Below are 17,661 nucleotides of genomic sequence, written 5' to 3' on the forward strand. Positions count from 1 at the left end.
ACTCAGCTGGTAACACAGAAAAGAGGAAGTGAACCTCTCAGTTGTGTGGGAAAGAGCTGCAGCACACCATGTACAACAGAAATATTCTGTATATGATAGAAGCTATCGCCCCCACAGTGTTGTGGTGTGACCTCTGTGTGTCAAACATGTTCGTGCCATCATTGAACACTGAGCTGTACTGGTAGTATTAGCTCGACCTCCACAGACGACATCTTGAATCAGAGAAGTCAGATACTGAACTTTAATCAGAATCACTTCACTGCCTGGGTTTAGACAGTTCACTGTGCACCGGGATACTGGACTTCCTCAGCAACAAACCACAAAACGTCAGGATGGGAGGCCGCACATCATCCACCCTCATCCTGAACACTGGCACACCACAGGGGTGTGTCCTCAGCCCCCTCCTCTACTCGCTCTTCACCCAGGACTGCTCCCCCATCCACCCCACCAACACCATGATGACATGGCCATCGTAGGACTGATACCAAACAACAACGAGTCAGCCTTCATATATTCCAGATTCATTTCTCATAATGTGAAATATTTCACCGTCATTTGTTTTAGTTTTGATGATAAGGACAAGAATCAAAAATCCAGTGTCTCAAAATATACGATTATTACATGAGACGGTTAAGAAAAAGGATTTTTGATATAAAGATGTTGACCTTCCGCAAAGTATGGCTCCAAGGCATCAGCCAATCAGCTCCCCGGGGCAACCTGCAATCATTCACACACACAGGTAACAGAGGATTATAGAAACATTTATGGCCTCTAGGGTCGTAACACCACGACCTTCATACTTGATCTTTGGACCTGCAACTGCTTCAAAATGGTTCCAGATGTCTCTCCTGACTTTTTCAAATCAATTACAGATCAATGCTGAGCCACTTAGACTCTCCCATTGTAGTGTTTGTGGCCAGGAAAAGTCACCAGCTGGTCTCAATCACAATCACTCAGAAGAAGTTAAGATCAAATTCACGCAACTTTCTGTTATCACCTACATCGATGGTCGAAGACAGGAGCTTCTGCAGGACCTTTGTGGAGTTTATTGTAGAGAACCCTTTCTGCCACTGGGAGGAAACAAAACTGCAGCTTTAATGTGTCTTCAGAAGTTCAACAGTTCTGCGTTCTACATGTTGACATTCTCACAGCTCTCAGATCTTTTACTTGCTTCTCGTTGGGATGTTCGTCTTGTATACACGTCAAAATATTCAAAACAAGATCAGTCTTTCTCTGTTTCTGTGTTTTGTACTCGCTGTCATCACTAACAGACCATACTTAGCTTCACACTGAGAGCTGTGGTGGAGACGGAAGGTGTGAAGTGTGACATCATGCAAAAGAAAAGTGTGAACTTCTCATGAACAGACTTGTCCAATTCTTCCTAATTTGTTATTTTAATAATCGAATATACTGATTGTGCATAAAAGTTTGGCCAAATTCATCAAATCCAGTTCCTCATTTTAGTATTTCCATAACTTCCCATCACATAAAAGGTGCACTCTAGTTTTTGAGAGGAAATTTATAGATTTTGAACGAACTGAATAAACAAGCTTTCATCAAATGACAACCTAATCTCGTAAATGTATTTTATTGAGAAACCCTCCAGCGTCCATCCCTCGCCCATCCAGAATTCAAACCTCCCCCTCCAGTGTCCAACTCTCAGCTTCTAGAAATCAAACCTCGCCCTCAAGTGTCCGAATCTCGGCTTCCAGATTTCAACCCTTGCATTCCAGAAATCAAACCTCGCCCTCCAGTTTCCAACCCTCGTCTTCCAGCATCCAAAAGTCGCAATCCAGAAATCGACCCTGAACTTCTAGAGCTTATCTTCGGCCTTTCAGGGCCCGACCCTAACCCTCCAGCATCCAACCCTAACCCTCCAGCGTCCAACCCTTACCCTCCAGCACCCAACCCTAACCCCACAACATCCAACCCTAACCCTCCAGTGTCTAACCCTAACCCTCCAGCGTCCACTCCTCGCCTTCCAGTGTTCCATCGTCCTCGACTTGCAGACAAACAAAACATTGAACAAATTCTTGCAGACCCAGACAGATTCTTATGTAACAGAGAGTCAGTGGTGCAGGGTTTCCCAGCCAGCAGTCCGGCCTCAAGAGAGTTTCAGCCTTCATCTTCGCCGCTGGCCTCCAGGGGGGTCTGGCCCACGCCTTCGCCACCGGCCTCCAGTGGATCCCAGTCCACGCCTTCGCCGCCGGCCTGTAGTGGATCCCAGTCCACGCCTTCGCCGCCGGCCTGCAGTGGGCCTTCAGCTTTGTCTTCGGCGCCGGCCTCCAGGGACTGCCAGCCTACGTCTTCGTCTTCGTCGCCGGCCTCCAGAACGCCTTCGTCTTCGTCCCCGACCTCTTGTGCGTCCCAGCCCACATCCCTGGCCTCAAGTGGATCCCAGTCCTCGCCTCCACCCTCCTGTTTGTTTGGACTTTGATCCTTCCCCTGACCCACCTCCACCCTCCCGGCTTCACTTGGACTTATGTTTTGAGGGACATCTGGGAGCTGTCCCTTGGTGGGGGGGGGAGAAAACTCGGCTGCCCGCCTCCTTACCCACACCCGCTCCCACGAACACATCACCCCTGTTCTGCAAAACTTACACTGGCTCCCTGTCTCACATCGAATCAACTTCAAGCTCCTCCTCCTCACCCACAAAGCCCTACATAACCAGGCCCCTGCCTACCTCACACAGTTGCTCCGCCACCACACTCCCTCCCGCAACCTCCGATCATCCGACGGAAACCTCCTCTCACACCTGCTCAGGACCAAGCACCGCACCTGGGGCGACAGAGCCTTCTCCATAGCTGCCCCCTCCCTCTGGAACGCCCTCCCCAAACACATCTGTGACTGTTCTAACCCATCCACCTTCAAATCATTACTTAAGACCCACCTTTTTAAATCTGCTTTTAACCTGCAACAATAGCTGTCTTTCTCTGTTCCCCATATCAGTTTTCGTAATCACAAACACACATAGTTATTGGTCCTTCTATGTACTTTTAATTTATTTCTCTGTATTTTTCCTCTGTATTTGGTCTTATGTTAAGCATCTTTGAGAGCTGTAAACGCGCTGTATAAATAAAATGTATTATTATTGTGGGTTCTTGTATTTGATTTCCATGTCTTTGTATCATGTCTTGTGTCTTATGTTTTGATTTTCCTTGGACTTGAGTTTTGCATTTTGCAGTTTTTTTATTTGAACTTTGCCTTTGATTTGTACTTTGTCCTTTTGTTTGTACTTTGTCTTGTTGTTCTTGGTTGCTACTTTGCTACGTTGCTCATGAGGGAAATGTTGGAGCTCTGTGAATAAATGAATCCAGGAGTTTGTTCTGAACCTGCTCAGTTTGTAACGTGTCATGACTTCTGTTGTGAGTTGGTGCTGTTGTACAAATAAAGAGCGATTGACTGATTCGGTTCTTTTTCCGCACAAAAGCAACAATCAAATATCTGATCAGATGAAGGTCAGACATTTAGAGAACAACAGTTAAAGCTTTAGTTCTGCTCTTTATTAATGCAAATATCTCGCAAGTAGCTTCTAACGCACTACCTGAACTGATGTTAACCACTTTATGACACTTTGACTACGAGCTGTCAGACTTCTTGTGAACTTAACTTCGATGTTGAACCACAAACTTAAAACACTTGATGAAACTACGACTCTGAATGATGCTGACAACAGACGGCACCAAACAGAATCTAACAGCAATGTTCTTACCTGCAGTGACTTTACATCCCAGAACAAAGACCAGCAGGCAGCTGCAGATATTCCACCTCATCTTCTCTCAGACTGAAGCGACTGAACTGACCACAGTTTCCATCTGAGCTGAGAACAGAAACTCAGCTGTCTGGGTGTTCACACCCAGGCCCACGAAAGTGACGATCTACGCCACATGATGTCGCCATTTTCTCTCTTTATTTCTTCTTTTTCGGGCGCCCAAAGAATCTTGGGATATGTGAGGCCACGAAGGATCGTAGTGGTCCATCCTTCAAAAACAGGGAGAAGAAGGAACATCTGGAGGAGCCTTCAGACTAGGACAGCCTTCAAATGCTCCTCTGAAGGATGCAGACCTGAACTGAGAAACAGCCACTGAGTTCATGATCCATGTGAGACCAAAAAAAGAAGATGAAGCTGTCAGAGCACAGAGAAAGTCAACAGTGTGTTGACTGTGTGTGGACGTGTGTGACACTGACACTCATAGTGTCCATCCAACAAAGCTATTTCCACCAAATCATATATATAATTAATGGGTTCACTGTCACGGCTCAGTCATTCTCTTGAATTTACCATTTACATGACCGTTTATATGGAAAACTTCCATTTATAGTTCACTAAAACTCTATTTAGCTGCTAATGATGCCGGTTTTGGCTTCCTCCGATACTTAAATAGCACGGCTCAAAAGAGGAAGCAACACACAAAGAAATGCCACTCACAAAGTCCGCAAGAATGCCAAATTTATCATTACTCTCAGAGAGAGGGAAACAAAAACCAGGAGCAAACAAAAGAGGGACAGGAGACCCCGGCAAAAAGAAACCAAACATGGGAGGATGCGGGACCAGCCACACAATGGGCCGTCGCTCCCGCACCTTACCCCTGAACTGCCTAAAGGATCGCTAAACCTAAAACAAAAGGCGAACAACAAAACTGCCGGTGATCTCCAGCCCTGAAAGCAGAATAACAAAGACAATCAACACTCAGCACCCAAGGCGCAGGGGGGGGGAGAAAGGAATTCGTAACCTGGCTCGAACCATCAGGCCAGGAGGAAACAGGAGGAGAAAAGCCTCCACCGGTGTGCTGCTGCTCGTGTGTCATTCCCCCGTGTCGCTGTACTCTCGCCCTTATAACACCTCCGCCCACTCCAGAGTCCCGATTCCGCTCAGGTGTGCTCAGCTAACGGGGGAGGAGCGCTACCTGCAAGAGAAAGAAACACAGAGAAAGACAGAGAGAGAAACGCACGCCAGCCCCACGTAACACCCCCACCCTAAAACAGTGAATGGGGGAAGCACCGCTACTATCATTCACGCTTCATAGTCCATAACAGCGCGATAAAGCGTCGGCCACGACGTTCTCTCGGCCCTTTACATGTCGGATCATGATGTTAAAGGATTGTAGGAACAATGCCCAGCACATTAGTCTATGATTTGTATTCCGCATTTGATTTATAAACATGAGGGGGTTGTGATCAGTATAAACGACAACGGGCGCGCTAGCAGAGCCGACGTAAACCTCAAAATGCTTGAGGGCCAAAACAAGTGCAAGAGCCTCCTTCTCAGTCGTGGAATATACTCGTTGATGCTTATTAAACTTCTTAGAGAAGTATGAGACAGGATGCTCCACATCATCATCCCCATCCTGGAGCAGGACAGCCCCCGCCCCTGCATCACTGGCATCAACAGCCAGTTTAAACGGGCGGTCAATCGCAGGCGCTGCCAGGACCGGCGCATGAGCCAACAACGCCTTCACGCATTCAAACGCTCGCTGACAACTTTCAGACCAGTGGAAACGTGTTTTGGGGCTCAACAGATCGGTAAGAGGGGCGGCTACAGCAGAAAAATTATTACAGAAACATCTGTAGTACCCCGCCATCCCTAAGAAGCGACGCAGCTCCCGACAGGGACCCAGGAGCAGGGAACGACCATACGGCCTCAATTTTCGAGTTCACTGGTTTAACTTGGCCCTGTCCCACAACTTTTCCTAAGTACTCAACAGTAGCTCGCCCAAACTCACACTTAGCCAGATTATGCGTGAGATTTGCTTCGCACAACCTCGTGAACACCACTTTAAGCTGTCGAATATGTTCATGCCACGAGTTCGAATAAATCACAATATCGTCCAGATATGCCCGCACCCCGACAAGCCTGATAAGACTATGTTTACAAGCCGTTGAAAGGTAGCAGGTGCATTTCGCACCCCAAAGGGCATCACTGTATACTGCAGGAATGCCCCCAGTGTCACAAATGCAGAAATCTCCCTTGCCCGCGAAGTCAGCGGCACCTGCCAATACCCTTTTAACAGGTCAAGCTTTGTTACATACGTGGCGTTCCCGACATGGTCAACACAGTCTTCAACTCGGGGAAGAGGATAACAGTCTGGCTTAGTGACCCCATTAACCTTATGGAAGTCTGTGCAGAACCGATCTGAGCCATCAGACTTATCAGCTAATAGACATGGTGAGCTCCATGAACGGGAGCTGGGCTCTGCAAGGCCATTTTCCAGCATATAGGTGACCTGCTGTTGTAAACGGAGGCGCTTATTGGGGTTAACCTGGTATGGATGCTGCTTAATTGGCGGCGAATCGCCAACATCAATGTCATGCTGCAGCACTTTCGTCCTAGTCGGCACATCTGAAAACAGAGAGAGGTGGGATTTTATCAGACTGACCACATCCTCATGCTGAGTTAAATGCGGGAGACACACATCAAGTTTAGACAGCATTTCAAAGTTTTTCAACCGTCCCTGGACCATAACAGCAGACGGTCCAGTGATATCTTCATCGTCCGACACAGCTGGGGCCACCAGAGCCTCCGGGGAATCAGCACCGGACAGCGCCCCAGTCCCCTGCACCTCATTAATCACTTCAGCACTGGACAGCGACACAACCACCGTCTTCACTGTATTGACAGGGACAGATTCTCTGTCCAGGCAAGGCTTCAACATATTTATGTGACACAACCTACTCTTCCATCAGTGTTCAGGCGTCGTGATTATGTAATCTCTGTGATTTACTTTAATCGGACTAGATATGGTCCGTTATCCTGGGTCGAAAGATCTACTCTTCGCACCCACATCAAACCACGTTTTCATCTTCATTTGAGCAACGGACATATTTTCTTTTGCTAACTCACAAGCGTGGTGAAGCCTGGAACGAAAATCACTTACATAATCACACAGATTGTTTTGTTCGTCACCACCCAGCCACTTTTCCTGCAGTAGTTTGAGAGGGCCACACACCGTGTGTGCAAACACTAGCTCCGCTGGGCTGAACCCCAAAGACTCTTGAACCACCTCTCGGGCTGTAAAAAGAAGGAGATGGACACCCTCATCCCAGTCCTTATAGGACTCAATGCAGTAAGTGCGGAGCATAGATTTTAAAGTCTGATGGAAACGTTCAATCGCCCCCTGACTTTCTGGGTGATACGCACTAGAGTAGTAATGAGTGATGTCCAACTGCTTCAGCACTTGTGCGAAAATTCGTGACATGAAGTTGGATCCCTGGTCAGTTTGCACTATTTTAGGTAAACCAAACATCAAGAAAAACTTCAACAGGGCTTTCACAACGGTTTTAGTCGTAATTTTTCGCAGAGGAACAGCTTCAGGAAATCGAGTTGCTGAGCACATGATGGTTAAGAGAAACTTGTTACCCGCTTTTGTCCGTGGCAAAGGACCAACACAGTCCACAATAACTCGCTCAAATAGCTGTGTCACCACTGGAATCGGGTAAAGCGGGAAGGGTGGAATGGTCTGATTCGGTTTACCCGCAACCTGGCACACGTGACAGGTTTTACAGTATTGTCTCACGTCACGCTTTAACCCTGGCCAGAAAAAACATTGTGGAATACGTTCATACGTTTTATTAACCACTAAGTGGCCAGCGAGTGGATTATCATGAGCTAGTACTAGAATTTCCTGCCGGCAAGGTTTCGGAACTACCACTTGAGTCAGTGTACCCCCGTTAAACATCTCTTCTGTCCGGCTCAAATCGTCCGAGTGACCGCACAGACTGTAAATACCTCTGGGAACCCCTGGCTCAGGTCATCGGAGTGCTCCGACAGTGGAACAGCCGTAACTTCAGGGTTTAGCAACACTTTACCCCCAGCCAAGTCGTTACCCAAAATGAAAGAAACCCCACTAATGGGAAACTGCGGGCTTACCCCCACCACCACGGGCCCCTTCACCAACTCAGAGTCTAGATGAACTGTGTGCAAAGGTACACGTACTGCATACCACAACCTCGAACCAAGACTTTAGTGTTAATAGAGGACGTTTCTGAAAATGGAAGCACCCCTTCCAGGATGACCGATTGTGAGGCTGCACTATCCCTCAGGATGGTAACGGGGATTTTTGATGACTGTTCTGATAGGGACACGGAGCCTTTCATAAGAAACGGGGCATACACATCAAGATTGGACTCAACTAGACTAGGCTGCGTAGGCCCGAACTGTATTTTCGGGGAAACTTCTGTTTTCAACAGGTTTACAGCTTTTGGGGATTTATTTTGATTTTCTAAAGCAAAACATTGACTTATGGTGTCTCAATAAAAACTGATTGGCCTGTCCTATGTGTCAGCACTTTCTTTATTAGGAGGCTTAGCCTTATCTTGAAGATGTGACTTTATAGGGAAAGCAAAAGGATTGGCTACAGGTGCACCACGTTCAGCGGACAGGTGAGGCCGCTCAAAGTTATACCTATGCGTAAGAACATACTCATCCGCCAGGACCACCACGTCAGAGACTGTGGATGCTTTCTGTTCGTTCACATACGTGGCGATCCTGTCTGGTAAGCAGTTCTTAAATTCCTCCAGTAATATCAGATTACGCAGGCTAACATAATCAGCTACACTTGTAGCCCGACACCAACGATCAAACATAATTTCTTTATTGCGACCAAATTCCTAATAGGTAAGGTCATCAGTTTTCTTTAAGCGGCGAAACTTCTGGCGATACGCCTCTGGCACCAACTCATACACTCTCGGCACAGCTGATTTGACCTTTTCGCACTCCAGACTCGACTCAGGTGACATGGATGTGTAAGCATCTTGGGCTTTGCCTGTAAAGACACTTTGCAAAAGTAACGGCTAAATGGTCTTAGGCCATTTTAACGTTTCTTCACAGAGTGAAGTATTTATCCACATCCTGTTCACTAAAGGGAGGGACAAAACGAACGCACTTATTAACATCAAAATCGGGCGCCTTCAGGTCGAGTTCCTTCAAGCAAATTTGTTTATCAGCCTCGATTTTCCTAGACTGTAATTCATAATCAAGTTCTTTCTCTTTTATTGCAATTCGGTGCATTTCTATGTCCAACTCCTTCAAGCGGAGCTGTACCGTCGGATCTGTCCTCCCTGCAGATGAAGTCTCTGCGACCACAGTGGTGTCACAAGTAACATCCCGCTTGTCAGTCAAAGCTGTCACCAACTCCGACTTTACCACCTCCTTTTTCGCCTGTTTAAGCAAAGTGACACAAAAATGGTCCACAATAGCCAACAAGTTGTCTTTCGTGCAAGTATGTAACTTATCCAAAGTAGGCTGTTCTACAAAGTCCTCGAGGTTAAACTCCATTTTCAGGAGCAAATGACACCACCACCCCGACAGAAAAAACAAATCCCTGTTAAGTCAATACAAACAGGGAAATATCCCATGCACACAAAACTCAATGGTCAGCAGCAGCAACACCCAAAATGAGAGGAAAAAAAAAAAACAGTGGCACATACAAAAAAAAAGAAGTAGGCAATGTGGTTTCACAGCAAACCATACAAAATCACAGCAGCTCTCTCGTCAGACCACGCTTAATGACGGAAAAGGGACGCACAGTTACAATACTGTTTATTTATACAAGCAACTGTTCTGACGCAAAAATCACAGCTATACGCCTAGGCATAGCAAAAAAAAAAAATTGTCAGAATGCCGCACCACACCTTCAACAGCTTACTGACTATTCATGCGGTAAACCGCATCCCGGACGAGCCCCCAAATATGTTACTGCTTCCTCCGATACTTAAATAGCACAGCTCGAAAGAGGAAGCAACACACAAAGAAATGCCACTCACAAAGTCTGCAAGAATGCCAAATATATTATTACTCTCAGAGAGAGGGAAACAAAAACCAGGAGCAAACAAAAGAGGGACAGGAGACCCCGGCAAAAAGAAACCAAACATGGGAGGATGTGGGACCAGCCACACAATGGGCCGTCGCTCCCGCACCTTACCCCTGAACTGCCTAAATGAAAGCTAAACCTAAAACAAAAGGCGAACAACAAAACTGCCGGTGATCTCCAGCCCTGAAAGCAGAATAACAAAGACAATCAACCCTCAGCACCCAAGGCGCGCGGGGGGGGGGGAGAAAGGACTTCGTAACCTGGCTCGAACCATCAGGCCAGGAGGAAACGGGAGGAGAAGAGCCTCCGCCGGTGTGCTGCTGCTCGTGTGTCATTCCCCCCTGTGTCGCTGTACTCTCACCCTTATAACACCTCCGCCCACTCCAGAGCCCCGATTCCGCTCAGGTGTGCTCAGCTAACGGGGGAGGAGCGCTACCTGAAAGAGAAAGAAACACAGAGAAAGAGAGAGAGAGAAACGCACGCCAGCCCCATGTAACAATGCCCAGAAATAGAAAAAGGGATAGTCAAACAGCAGTCAGCGAGGAAGTCAGTGGGTGGAAGAGGATTATATCCTTCTATCAGGAAGTGAGAAATTGGAGAGATGTGAGAAAACTTTATTAAAAACCACACTGACATCTTTAATGATGCCTTGCTCAAGATTGAAACATTCTCTTGATATCATGATGATGTCAGTAAGTAAATGATCAAAACTCAAATGTTGATGTTTTTTAATAAATTATGTACATTTACAGAGAGATTTAAACTCAAACGGGGAACAAAGGCATGAAAAGGAAGTTCTTACAGAACACATGATTTGTTTTAACGAGCCGAGTCGTCTGGACATTTGTTGAAGTCTGAACGTGTCAGAGGCTGCGTACCATGTTTGTCCAAAGTGTTCCATGTCACATTCACATTACATGTTTATTACCTGACCTGTACATCAGAAGTGGAGGGGATACACCTGCAGTGTGAAACTACTGGATGTTTGTGATGTTAGAGTGACATCAGTGGATATTTGTAAGGACATGTCAGAACATCTCCAGTCGTGTTTCTGGTGAAGTGGTCAAGTTTGTAGCGACCAGAGCAGGTACTTTAAGCCAAACCACAATGTGATGAAGTGGTTTTTCTGTCCAAATCCAACCAGAGCATCAGCACAACATTGTGACAAGAGAGAAATTCAAATGTAAAAACAAGCGTGAAGTTGCAACATAAAGAAATAAAAGCTTCAGGTTATTTGCTGTTTTCCAGAACTGTACAAACATTTATTCTGCAGACTGGGTCGGTTTGACAGGTAAGAATCTAGAAATAACAGATGTTGTATTGTAAAAAAATGTATCTTTCTAATATTTACATAAAACACAAGTCAAAATATTATACATGTTCACAGTTTAAATAAAACAACTGACATCATCAACCCAAGTCATGTCTGACATCACAAACAGCTGATTGGTCACTTTGGATGCTTTCCAGATGTTTTGGGGTTCTGCAGTAAACAGTACGTGTTGTCAGTCGGCTGTGAAGAACCTGTGGATCCAGAGACAATCACATAAAAATTACTTTTCATTCATTATTTGATGATGTAGACTTTTTTCCCGTTATCTCAAATTTTACACTCAAATGGTCGTTTGAATGGAAAATTCCCACCGGTAGTTTTTGTAGATTTTCACTTTGTTTGTTCTCTCATTTTATTTTGCTTTATTTGGAATAACAAAAAATACAATCGGCCTCGTTTAGCATCTCATGTTATAAACTTCACAGAGGAGCTGAAGCTTAAAGTTACCTTCATTATTATTTCCACCGATGAAAGTCTCGCAGATCTCAGAGTACAGGGACTCGTCAGGTCCAGATGTTTCTGTGAGAAAAAAATGATAATATGATGAATATGAACTGTTTTGTCTTACATCAACAGAATATTTGGTTATAAATGTCTATAAAGTCTTTACCAGTCGCCATTTTCATTGGTTGAAGGTCGGGGATGGTGTAATATGTGGCATCATTTGGGTTTGATCCACCTATTAAAACATTTAGAAGAAAAAACTATAAATTAGAACCAACTTATAATTAAGGTTAGCATGCTAACGAGCTAGCCCTAGAGACAACAACTCTTTTGTAACCATAATGTCCTGTAACCTGAAAAACTGTATGAACTTTCATCTAACGCATTCTCATCTATTTAGGCCTCTTGTTCATTGGGCAAATGTTATAATTATGATATAAAGAAATACTAATTATGAGACAACTATTGTGTCATAAATGTCAGAGATGGTAAGTCAACATAATGTTCTTTGGGATTGTGAGAGAAATGTTCAAATGTCCCTTCTTATTTTGATATGTTGTTCTTACATATAAAACTTAACAATATAGATACATTATTATTTATGTATAGTGAAATCTTGTGATAGTTTTGTGGTTGCAGTATGAGTGGGGGTCGGTGAAGCCTCTTCTGTGTAAAAGTGTTTTGACCTTCAGTTGACGTTTGACACACAACAATGGTTGAAGTGTAAAAGAAGTTCATGTGTATCATGAGACGGATGTGGAGATGATTTGAATAACGTTTTGCTAGAGATCATATGTGATATTGTGACTGTTACAACTGAGTGTATTGTTTTCTATCCTCTCTTCAGTCATCATCTATTCATGCTCTCACTTACAAGCAATAAAGAACTTCTAGAAAATAAACATTGTGTTGTGTTTTGATCAACTTTCATCCCGAGATTCCACCAGATACGTATACGGTGCGTTACGGCTCCAGTCTGGTTTTGCTCCACCAACATTTGTGTTTCGAGTCCACCACACCGAGTACGGTCGGACAACTGGCGTCACGAGACCGAGGAGTTCCCACGATAATCACATAACTACTCGCGACCGCAGTTATAGGTATGTGCTATAAAAACAACAACATGAAGTTTTCCCGACCGAAGGATTATTAGAAGAGCTTGTGTCTGTCTCTTTTTTGAGATATTTGCTGTGTCTCAGTTCAGGGTCTGCATCCTCTGAAGGACTCGGCCTTTGTGGTCTTTGAAGGCGAGTCCTTCAGAGAGACCTTGTTAACCTCGTCAGCCGTTGTTAAATGTGACGGTCTAGCCTTTGGAGCATTTCCTGGTTGTGTCACCAGATGTTTTACCCTTACGTCACGATTTCTGCCGCCCAGGCCTGCGACAGTGACGATCTACGCCATGTGATGTCGCCATTTTCTCTCTTTCTTTCTTTCTTTCTTCTTTTTCAGGCACGCAAAGAATATTGGGATATGTGAGGCCACGAAGGATCGTAGAAGTGCATCCTCCAGAAACAGGGAAAAGAAGGAGCATCTGGAGGAGCCCTCAGATTGGGACAGCCTTCAGGGCGCGTTGTGACATAATTGGCCTTCAAATGCTCCTCTGAAGGATGAAGACCTGAACTGAGACACAGCAGTCGTTGTTTCTGTACGTGACTTCCTGTCTGCTCGGTGCTAAATCGTGAAGTCATCTGCACTAAACAAGCCACTTTTTGCCGTTTCGTAAAGGTAGTGGAGACAAGTTGAATTATTTACCTGGACATTCTACCATGCAGTATGCAACTGCTGATACAGGGACTCGTTCTACACCTGCAGGAAGAATCAAAAAATAGAAGAATACTCATTTGTATACATGAAGTGGTACTTACATACATTAATACAGCTTATTTGGTTCAAGTCATATAAATCAGGTTGTACTTTAGGAAACTCAGCACAAATCCCTCAGTGTGGTATTTCATTTAACATCAGTCTGGATCCTCACAGAAAGAGGAAGGAGGAAGTTTTTTATAGAATGAAACACTTCTTATTTCTCACCGTTTGTAACCTGAAACTCTGCTCCACCCTTTATCTCATCATAGACCTGGAATCTTTCCTCAGTTCCTGTGAAAAAGACTGTGAATGTCACAGAACTGATAATCTGTTGAGTAATAATCAGCTGACACAAAAACATATCTGAGTTATAACCTGTATCTGACTTTCTGATGTAATTTTTACAAATTAATTATTATAATATAAATTAACATATTAAAGTGTGCAGAATATGTTACACTCATACTGTGTCAGGTTTTATTTACCTCGCCTTTTAAACCTGCATCGATGAATCAGGTAGAAGATGAGGAGGAGGATGATGAGGAGCAAGGGGACAACAATACCAATCACCAAAGGGAGAGGTGGTTTTTGTTCTGGAGGAGCGACTGGAAGACAAATTCATAATTAATAACTCAGTAAGACTTGGTAAGACTTCAGATCATCATTGTAGACCTACCTGTGCTTGATGATGGTGATGTTGTAGTAGTTAGTTTCGTCGTAGTTGGCTTCATAGTTGTTGTTCTCTTCTTAGTCGGCTTCGTAGTCGTAGTCGGCTTCGTAGTCGGCGTTGGCTTCATAGTTGTAGTTCTCTCCTTAGTTCTCTTCTTAGTCGTAGTCGGCTTCGTAGTCGTAGTCGGCTTCATAGTTGTAGTTCTCTTCTTAGTCGTAGTCGGCTTTGTAGTCGGCATCAGCTTCGTAGTCGTAGCCAGCTTCATAGTCGTAGTCGGCTTCGTAGTCGGCGTCAGCCTTGTCGTCGGCTTCGTAGTTGGTGGTGGTGTGGTTTTCTTTTTTCCTTGCGAGTGGGGCAGAAACAAGATTCAGTTCAGTACGTAAATCCCATCAAACTTATAAAAATGTACATTAAACAAATCCACAATACATTCTTGACAACTAAAAATCTTAATTCAGAATATCTCCTATATTGTTCTGATCAGTAACTATGGACCATTGAGTTGTATTGAGTTTAGATATAACAGCAATTAAATGTGTCAACAGTCGATCATAAAGTTCTTGTGTTTAAATGACCTGACACTAAGAGATTATCCATGACTCTGTAGTAAATATCTTAAAATGACGTTCTAACTCAAACTTTAGATCTTTGTTCCAGTTTCAGATCTATAATTGAATCTTGACTTTTGATATCTCAGTGAGAGGAAAAGATATGTTTAAATCCTCTAAATCAAATTGAATTAAGACTATAGTCACGATAGTATCGAGTCTTCACCTTTCAAATTCAAACAGTCTTTCATGAGAACAGCCGGTGATTTAACATTACACAGATGGTTCTGTTTAATATTGTTGTTATGAATGTAATTAAATAGTTTCTAAGTGACTTGATGAAGACGTTTTCTAGTCTGAGACAGACTTCTTTCATTATTGTGGTCATTTGTTCTTGTGAGTTGAACTGGCATTCAGAGCATGTCGTGTGCTCGACTTCCTTCATCAGACCACAAACCCACAGGTTTAACTTTAACACAGTGTCAAAGAAACATGTCTGCACTGACTGTAGATCTGTATCTGTTTGAATAACTCCTCACGTCTTCATGCTGTTGGTTTTTATTTGTGTTTGAGCTCTTTTAGATTTCATCAATATAAAAACCTGTTTTTATCTTCCTGTTGTTGTTCTTTCCCTTCTTGCCTGTTTGTCTGGTTGCTGTAGGTGTCTCAGTGTTCTCTGCTGGTGTTAATGCTGCAGTTGTTGCTGCTGTTTGTCTTCTTGTTGGTTTAGCTGCAGTTTGAGTTGTTGGTGTTGAGTTATTTTAGGTGAAGCCTCGGTACGCTCAGTGTTCAGAGGACATTTACACTACAAACACATCTTCACCACAGAGACTAAATCAGACACTCACACTCTAAAAAGCCTAGGTGTAGCCAATAAGCTACACCCACAGGCCTGTTAGCTTAGCTTAGCACAGAGACTGGAAACAGGGGAAACAGTTAGCCTGTCTCTGTTCAAAGGTAACAAATCAACTGACCAGCACCTCTAATCACCTGATCACACAGAGACTCACTGCTAAAAGCTCAACTGTCAGATCAGGTGTAATTATAAGAAAGAGGAGTTCACACCAGGCACGTTGTTCTACAGGAGAACAATGTTGGTTCTGCTAAGATAACCAGCCGACTAGCTGAGCTTCATATTTAACAGACAGGTATGAAAGTGGAGTCAATCCTCTTATCTCACCGTCAACAAGAAAAGTAAAAAGCTCATTTCCCAAATTGTGAAATATTCTTTGAATTTTTGTTTCGTTGGTTCTGCTAAGATAACCAGTGACTATCTGAGCTTCATATTTAACTGACAGGTATGAAAGTGACATCAATCCTCTTATCTAACTCTCAGCAAGAAAACTGAAAAGCTCATTTGCCCAAAATTGTGAAATATTCTTTAAAATTATGAATATTTGACTCATATTTCTTTGTTCCTCTCTGACTTCTCGTCTCTCACCTCTGTCAGATGTCTCAGCTTCCATCACAGTCAGGTACACAGCAGGTTTTCCATCACAGTAGTAAAGTCCAGAGTCACGAGGCTGAACGTATGTTAAAGTCAACGTCTTGTTCACAGGTGAAACATAAACCCATCTGTCTTCTTGTACTTCACTCCCGTCTTTGCTCCATGTTGGAACATGTGATCCTCCAACATCACGAGGACAGTTCAGAGTGATGCTTGTCTTCTCTGTAGCCTTATATCTGGTTGTTCCTGTACACAGCAAACAAAACAAGATTCATTTAACGTACTGTCATAAAATTATCACTCATATTCAGGAGAAAGTCAGTGGCTGTGTGAAGAGATTTGCTCAGAATAAGAATTACTGCCGTGTCAGGATGTGTGAGTTACTTCTTATTTTGTAAATATAGTCTGTTAACCTTTATTCACAGTCAGCAGTAAACCTGCTCTCCAGACTGCACTGTACGTTATAGACATTTACAGTATTGTGCATGTGTCCACAGTTATATCTGCATCTTGTTGTTTGATAAGATAATTTCCTCTTATTGTACCAGTTAAATATCTGCAGTCTCTCACCTCTGTCAGATGTCTCAGCTTCGATCACTATCAGGTACGCAGCAGGTTTTCCATCACAGTAGTAAAGTCCAGAGTCATCAGGCAGCACGTATCTTATAGTCAACGTCTTGTTCACAGGTGAAACATGAACATATTCATCTTGTTGTACTTCACTCCCGTCTTTGCTCCATGTTGGAACATGTGATCCTCCAACATCATGAGGACAGTTCAGAGTGACAGTGGTCGACTTTGGAGCAACAAGTCTGGTTGTTTCTGTACACAACAAACAAAACAAGATTCATTTGACATACCATCATAAAATGATCACACATAATTATCAACTGTTTCATTACATATTGTGATATATATAGTTGTTAAACATTTAGCTAAGAAACTAGATGTTGAAACAAGAAGAGGAAACAAAGTGTGATGTTACCTGATGGGATCACCGTCAGCTCCACAGCTGCTGCATTATTACACAAGTATGTTCCAGAGTCTGAGACGGTAACACTGCGAATGTAAAATGATTTATCTGCCAGTGAACTGTATTGTCTGCCCGGGTCAGGAATGTGTTTCTTATCCGCGTCACCACCAACTGTAAGAATGTCAACTCTGTGTCCGTTCGTCTCTCTGCTCCACGTCACTTCACCCTCCACAGAGTGAAGACAACGCAGAGAGACTGACTGCTTCTCCTCGACTACTTAATGTTTTATTGCTGCACAAGAAACAATTTACACTTTTACAATAACATACACATCTGTCTGCATCTTAATACTGCAAGAAACTCAAAAGTGATTTAATGTCAGAGTACTTATTGAACACGACCTTAAGTTAAACCACCTTCAGACTAAAGAAGCAGACGAGGTTTCAGCCACAATCATCTAAAACATCATCATGAGTAAAATGAGTTTGGTGGCTAAATGAGTTCTTGTTATGTTGTGTGTCTGGTGGCATTCTGACAGAAACTGGACCAGATTTGATCGAGACACATAGACGGACCACCCAGCATTGAGTCCGGTTGTGCGCGAGGTTTTCTTCCTGTTACGAGTCAGTTT

The 17,661-nt window shown here is 43.8% G+C and overlaps 1 protein-coding gene across 1 annotated transcript; it reads right to left on the reverse strand.

Moving 5' to 3' along the window:
* Positions 1–10,722: 10,722 nt before the first annotated feature.
* LOC115577295 (T-cell immunoglobulin and mucin domain-containing protein 2-like) lies at positions 10,723–17,303 on the reverse strand. The gene is made up of 10 exons (XM_030410298.1): positions 17,043–17,303; positions 16,628–16,879; positions 16,052–16,303; positions 14,069–14,404; positions 13,878–13,997; positions 13,618–13,683; positions 13,339–13,392; positions 11,753–11,821; positions 11,590–11,661; positions 10,723–11,333 (listed from the first exon to the last, which is right to left on the reverse strand). Exons 3-10 carry the CDS (start codon positions 16,074–16,076, stop codon positions 11,260–11,262), a joined length of 816 nt encoding a protein of 271 aa, XP_030266158.1. The 5' UTR covers positions 16,077–16,303; positions 16,628–16,879; positions 17,043–17,303; the 3' UTR covers positions 10,723–11,259.
* Positions 17,304–17,661: the final 358 nt, after the last annotated feature.

This window comes from Sparus aurata, chromosome 3 (genome assembly GCF_900880675.1).
Source record: "Sparus aurata chromosome 3, fSpaAur1.1, whole genome shotgun sequence".
NCBI lineage: Eukaryota > Metazoa > Chordata > Actinopteri > Spariformes > Sparidae > Sparus > Sparus aurata.

What these genes read in the sequence shown, in the direction of transcription:
- LOC115577295 (XM_030410298.1), bottom strand. Translation starts at nt 16,076, where the DNA reads ATGGAAGCTGAGACATCTGACAGAG. An exon ending in AGCTGAGACATCTGACAGAG is followed by an intron (nt 14,405 to 16,051) that starts GTGAGAGACGAG and finishes CCCACTCGCAAG; the next exon opens with GAAAAAAGAAAACCACACCA. An exon ending in ATCACCATCATCAAGCACAG is followed by an intron (nt 13,998 to 14,068) that starts GTAGGTCTACAA and finishes TTTGTCTTCCAG; the next exon opens with TCGCTCCTCCAGAACAAAAA.